The 6,510-nt window shown below is 42.3% G+C and overlaps 1 protein-coding gene across 2 annotated transcripts; it reads right to left on the reverse strand.

The window, feature by feature from the left end:
• Positions 1-336: 336 nt before the first annotated feature.
• LOC147621252 (NADH dehydrogenase [ubiquinone] flavoprotein 1, mitochondrial-like) lies at positions 337-2,441 on the reverse strand. Of its 2 annotated transcripts, none has more exons than XM_086823960.1 (2): positions 2,302-2,441; positions 337-2,036 (listed from the first exon to the last, which is right to left on the reverse strand). In XM_086823960.1, exon 2 carries the CDS (start codon positions 2,005-2,007, stop codon positions 541-543), a length of 1,467 nt encoding a protein of 488 aa, XP_086680086.1. In that variant the 5' UTR covers positions 2,008-2,036; positions 2,302-2,441; the 3' UTR covers positions 337-540. The 2 variants fall into 2 exon arrangements, with proteins under 2 accessions (XP_086680086.1, XP_086680085.1); XM_086823959.1 differs by having other exon boundaries at positions 337-2,019; positions 2,302-2,434.
• Between the last annotated feature and the right edge of the window lie 4,069 nt (positions 2,442-6,510).

Raw genomic sequence — 6,510 nt, forward strand, 5'->3', positions numbered from 1 at the left:
CTTGATCAAAGAAGGTGTTAAGAGGTGTGCTCCAAAACTCAAGCCTTTAGTTACAAACAAGTTGCTGAAATATAGCAAACAAGTAGCTCAAGTATCATGCAACTTCAAAAAAATAATAAGCTGATGGCAGAACAATCAACATCAAAAAGTAAATCCAGGAGTTATGATGCACATTTCGCCTAAGACAATGTTTCTATGAGACTCTTATATGTAGATGGCAGCTTGCTGACGGTTAAACTCATTTCCCAGTACACCGGTTGAAAACAAGAAAAGCCTGCATGCAGCATGAGACACCTGAAAATACATACATGAAAGGGAAAACACATAAAGCCAAGCTTGGGCTGAATCTGGCTTCTTGGCAATAAATAAATAGAAATTGTGGAAGTATAATTTCTTACTTTGCAGAAAACCGCACAAACAACTTCTTCAGAAAGGCTGTATTTGCAACAAAGACAACCCAAATAACGTTCTCTTACTTCACATTTATTGCAAGCAGCTTCCCTGCTTGTTTGGAGCTGTCAAGCAGAACATACATGTCTGCTACCCAGTAGCCTCCAATGGAACCTCCAACTCTTGTGCAGCCCGTTCACGTATTCTTCTTTCCATTTCTGGTCTGAAATGCCTAATCAAGCCCTGCACTGGCCAAGCGGCAGCATCACCCAGTGCACAGATTGTATGCCCCTCAATCTGCTTTGTCAACTCCCACAAGGTATCAATTTCTTCAATTACTGCTTTTCCAGCCTTCATCCTTTCCATCATCATCCACAGCCATCCAGTGCCCTCCCTGCAAGGTGTGCATTGTCCACAGCTCTCGTGCTTATAGAAGTAAGAGAGACGAGCGATAGCATCAACCACATCAGTTGACTTGTCCATCACAATGACGGCAGCTGTACCCAGCCCAGTTTGTGCAGCTTTAAGGGCATCAAAGTCCATCAAGATGTCATCGCAAACACTTTTGGGAATAAGAGGTACTGAAGATCCCCCAGGAATGATGGCCAAAAGGTTGTCCCAGCCACCTCTAATGCCTCCAGCATGCCTCTCAATAAGCTCTCTGAGGGGAATGCTCATTTCCTCTTCCACTGTACAGGGAGTGTTGACATGCCCTGAAATGCAAAACAGCTTTGTCCCTGAATTATTTTTGCGCCCAAAGCTTGCAAACCACTCTGGACCTCTTCTGAGAATGGTTGGGGAGACAGCCACCGTCTCTACATTGGTCACTGTGCTAGGGCAACCATATAATCCTGTATTTGCTGGAAAAGGAGGCTTTAGACGAGGCTTCCCTTGTTTGCCTTCCAAGCTCTCAAGCAGTGCAGTCTCCTCTCCACAAATGTAAGCACCTGCCCCATAATGGACATGCACATCATAATCATAACCAGTTCCACAAGCATTCTTCCCAATCAAGCCAGCCTCATAAGCTTCCTTAACAGCTTTCTGCAAGTTTAATCTCTCGTTGACATACTCTCCACGAATGTAAATGTAGGCCGCCCGCGCACGCATGGCAACGCCTGCTATCAGGCAACCCTCCACAAGCTTATGAGGGTCATGTCTCATGATTTCACGATCTTTACAAGTGCCAGGCTCACTTTCATCAGCATTCACGACCAAGTAAGAAGGGCGACCGTCAGAGACCTTTGGCATGAAGGACCATTTCAGCCCGGAGGGAAATCCGGCACCACCACGACCTCTGAGCCCAGATCTTTTCATTTCATTGATGATCCAGTCGGCTCCCTTGAGCACTAGATCCTTTGTTCTATACCAATCTCCACGTGCCAAGGCTCCTTTCAGAAAAGGGTCGTGTTTTCCATAGACATTTGTGAAAATACGGTCCTCATCCTTCAAATTACCAAAATGGGTTTTCTCTGGTGGTGGAGGAGGGGGAGGGGGCGGCGGAGCTGCCGCGCTGGCTGCTTGGGTGCTGAGCAGTCTGCTAGGATAGTTAGGGTAAGAATTTTTGCAGAAATTCAGTGCAGCCGAGGCTCTTCTACTAACACTTTGAAGGTTCCTCATGAAGATCAGGCTCTGAAAAAAACCAAAATCTGAGGAAACAACAAGATCACACTCACGAGACAAGAAGGCCACGGGACGAGGAAGCTACTGTGAAACAGAACACACCTTGAAACCCTAAATCAAAGAGAATACTAGAGAACCCTAAATCAATCAAAAACTGCTAGGAAATCATACATAGAGAAAAAAAGCACTGTGAAACCCTAGAAAAATCCGCGAATTTCCTGAACAGGATAATAAAGGGCATAATTACAACCCAAACAAATCATACGGGAAGGAAGACCTGAGGAAAAATACCTCTGATGATGAAGGGGAGGAGCCTGTCGCGCGCGCAATGTAGCGTCGGGCAGCACACCGATAAGGACCCAACATTTTCCCATGTGAAAGGAGGTGCCCTTTGAGCCGCCCTCTCGGTGTGTCACGGGCGGGCCTCCAGTGTTCACATTAACGCTGTATGTGGCTTATACTAATGCACACTTTTGGATCTCAACTTGAAAGTTCAAAAAAACCAACTGAGTTTCTACAGATTTCTTCCAGTTTTTTAGAATTCAAAATTTATTTTTATCCTTCCGTAACTCGTTCTTTTATTAAAAATTCTATTTTTTGAGTCTAAAATTTTGTTGGAAATTGGGGGCCACTTCCCAGGAGGTCACACCCATCCCAGTAGTGTTCACGTCACTACGCGCTTAACCTCCACCACTCTAAACCCTTCCAAGCCACGAACATTGGTGGAAGAGGGATTATAATGGTCCTATTCTTTTATTATTTATGTATGATCTCATTTCTCCTAGCACTATGCATGTGGTATGTAGACGGTCAGGCAATAACCTTCCAACAAAATTCTCAGAAAATTACAGAAAAATTCCTAGAAAATTTTTGAAAATTTTCGAGAGTTTTTGCAAGAAACTAAGTAGAATTCCAGCCACCTAACCCAACCAATTCAAGCCTCTTCATTTCAAACTCATGGATTCGGGAGTCGATTTCAACCAACCCATCAACGACAACACTACCAATGAAGATGTCAATGCTCGAGATGGTGGATTTACAAACTCTCCACTTCCACCACCAACTTTTGAGGATCGTATTCAACTTCTCAAGCAACTACTTCAAGATGAACAACAAAAAAGCCTTGTCCTTAAGTAACAGTAATAAAATTTCTACTCCACCTTCTAAAGATGCATGCATCACCAAAATCATCAACGCTACTTTCGATGCTCAACAAACAAAAAAGGACAGTAAGATTAGCCGTCATACTTTGTCTTTTATCAAATATGATGGCAAAACTTGTGCTTTCATGGTTAAGTTGATTGGATGATCATTTTTCTGAGGAGATCTTTTCAGAAGGGGATAAGATGAAATGTACAGCCAACCACATGGTTGATCGTGCATCGTTATGGTAGAATGTTCTCCATAAAAGCTATGACAAACCAACTACTTGGGTGGAATTTTGACGTAAAGTGAAGTCAAGCTTTTTGCTAGCCCAATTTACTCTCCAAGCATGTCGTGCATTAGATACTTTGACGATGTCCGCCGCCGCCGATTGTGAGACACTACCACAATACACGGAGAAATATTGGCAAACTCTACTTCCAACTCCGTATACTTGAAAAAGTTCTTAAAGATATAATTCAATGTCGTTACAAAAATCAGGTGTCGAAGAGAATATTCAAGAAAAGGTAAACATGTTCAAACCTACTTCACTTGATGAAGCTATTTCTTTAGCTCATGATGCAGAACGCAAAAGAGGTTTACACAAACCCCCTCATCAATTCAATACCTCTAGACCAACCTTGGGTTTAGCAATAATCGACCACCCTTCCCTCATCATTATTGGTACTCCTACTGAACCACGCTCTTTTGAAAATTTTAATGCAAATAGAAAGCCTTAGGCAATGCATGCACAAATTCCAATCAAAATGTAAAGACTATTAATGATCAAAGCAATGTATCTCAACCCAAGCCTATTAGTCACAACACTTATACATGCTACACAAGTGCAACCAACCAAGCCACTTTGCTACTCAATGTTAAGAATGTCAAACCACCAACTGATCAACTTCAGAACATCGAAGAGGTACCCAACAACAATGGTGACTACGCTCCAAATTGGTTCGAAGATATGCTACATGAGGATGGTAACCCAGACAAAAATAATATGTCATGTAACCCTATTTCGTGTTATTCTTTGCTTAAAATGAAGGGTAAAATTAATAATCGTGATATTAATGTGTTGCATGATGATGGTAGTACACATGATTTTATTTCGGAACATGTTGTTAAGAAGTTGCAACAATTAGAGACACACCCATCACTTTATAAGTTTAAATCTACATTTCAAGGTACACGTAACAATGGTACTAAGGAAATTAGGCAACCAGAGATTGTTATTGGTGCTTAAAAAGACAAACGAGATTTCTTAATTGCACCACTACACACCAGTGATATCATTTTAGGTATGCCCTTTTGTCATCAAGAAGCTTATGCAACGAAGCTTAAGCTTGAGGCAGAGAGTGATAGAGAGCATATTCGACCCTCGATGCAAATTATTGCTAGCTAGTTTGTCCAAGGGCTTAAGCCGGACATTCATGCAACGATCAACATAAAGTAAGAAGAAACTGAAGAAGAATTTGAGGAATTGGTGGAGTTAGCCAAAAGGCCAAAAAAAAAAAGAAGTCGAGAAAGGAGACAAAAAAGGAAGCCTAGGAACCATCGAAGAGGACAATTCAAGCGACTCTTCACAAGACACTCCGGTTGTAGTAGCAAAAAAGAAAGAAAAAAAGAAGAAGTCCGGAAAGGTATAGGCAAGTTTCAGAGAATTAAAGCAGCAGGTAAAGTAGCTCGTACAAGAAATGAAAAAGGGTAAAGGAGCAGATTTCCGAAAAAATGTGTTCTACTCACAATGCAAACAAGAAGACCACCTCAAAGAGGAATGCTTGATACCTCCAACTGGTTCAATCTATAACATGTACAACCACAGTACATGGAAATGTAGGTACAACATGAAAAATAGAGCTCCCATGGTGAATAATAAAGAGGGAGCGGAAGAAGCCAAGGAAGTTCCGGAGGAACCACTAACTTCACATGCTATTATTGCCAACAGCCCCCCAGACATACCAAAGCGAAATGTGCTATGAAGAAAAAGCATGTCGAAGAAAGACAAGCAGAATTGATGCAGCTCAAGGAGAATCCGCCAAGTGCCAACATGATGCATGCAGAAGACATGCAATTGGAGGTGCCTAGGAGTAACAAGGGCTAAGGCAAACAAATCTAAGGTGGTGATAACTCCGATTGATGGTCAAGACTCACCAAAAAGCCACTAAAAGGCAATTGTGGATTGGGAACAGAAGGAAAAAGTGAGAATCCAAACTGCAAATGAAATAGAAAAAAGGCAAGGCAAGCAAAAGAAGGACGACGCAAGAGAAATCCCTGCAGATATTGTTGGTGTTGCTATTGGTGTTGGTGTGTTTGTTGTTGCTCCCCATCATTATCATTGTTATCCTCCAGGTTATGGATGACCTGTTGGGGCTTGCAAGACATTTGTTCTTGGATCTCCACCAGAGCTTACAGCGCTTGATCCCGTGCTCTACTTAATCTGGCCTTCGCTGTTCTTCTAATTACTGCTGCTTTAGCATCCAGCGGAAGACACATAACTTCTTCTTCTTTCGGGTTCTTTAGGGCTTGTGCCCCTGACTAAGCTACAACCAAATTATGCTGTTATACTATAAGCACCTCGTTCTTCAGACCTTGAAGCTTCCTGGCCTCTTTCAACTCTGCTCGTAGCCTTCCTATCTACGATTGGAGTAATTGCCTGTCATTGGTAGGGGGTATGATCTTTCCTTCACTCAATTCCTTTTGGTCCACCAGTGACTTTTCCGCCATGGCTATCTTCTTCTGCAACTCCTCATTTTGTTACACCATTGATTATGACTTGAGCTCTACCTCCTTGGTCTTGTTTGTGGCACTCATTAGCATACCATGCTACTTCTGGTTAAGTGCAGTGATGGTACTCCAAGTCTTTGTTTCATATTCCTCTATTGTAGAGAGAGTATGTGAGAGGATCTTCTGAACCATAGTTAGCAACCCCTTGTCCCTGTGAAGTTTCTGGGTGGGGAGTTTTGCTTCTAAATTTCTGGGTAATTTGTCCCGGTGACTTGGCGCTTCTTGTGTCTTCTGTGTAGTGCGGTTACCCATGGTTGCAATTCTATTGGTATGATGAGCTCTATCATGGCAAGCATTTTCCCTTTTTGGGCTGCTTCTTCCTTCTTTTTCTGTTGTTCCCCTTCCTTTTTCTTCTCCTCTAGTTCTTTTTTCCTTTCTTCTTCTTCAGCCTTCTGTTTCTTGACCTCTTTCGAGTCAGGCAACAGTTCTTCATCAACTCTATTTTCCTCTTTTTACTTGCTTTTTGGGCAATATTTTGCCACTCCTCCTCATCATCCACATCGTCCTCAAATGAGCTGAATGTTACCTTGGGTGCTTTTGAAGATCCTATGGCTTCCTTGTATTTTT

This window comes from Cibotium barometz, chromosome 30 (genome assembly GCF_041138505.1).
Source record: "Cibotium barometz isolate CiBa-2024 chromosome 30, ASM4113850v1, whole genome shotgun sequence".
NCBI classification, from domain to species: Eukaryota; Viridiplantae; Streptophyta; class Polypodiopsida; order Cyatheales; family Cibotiaceae; genus Cibotium; species Cibotium barometz.

Excerpts from the sequence above, each read along its gene's own strand:
- LOC147621252 (XM_086823959.1), bottom strand. The coding sequence starts at position 2,376 with ATGTTGGGTCCTTATCGGTGTGCTGCCCGACGCTACATTGCGCGCGCG. Across the intron at positions 2,020-2,301 it reads CCTCCCCTTCATCATCAGAG|AGCCTGATCTTCATGAGGAA; the intron begins GTATTTTTCCTC and ends GGTTTTTTTCAG.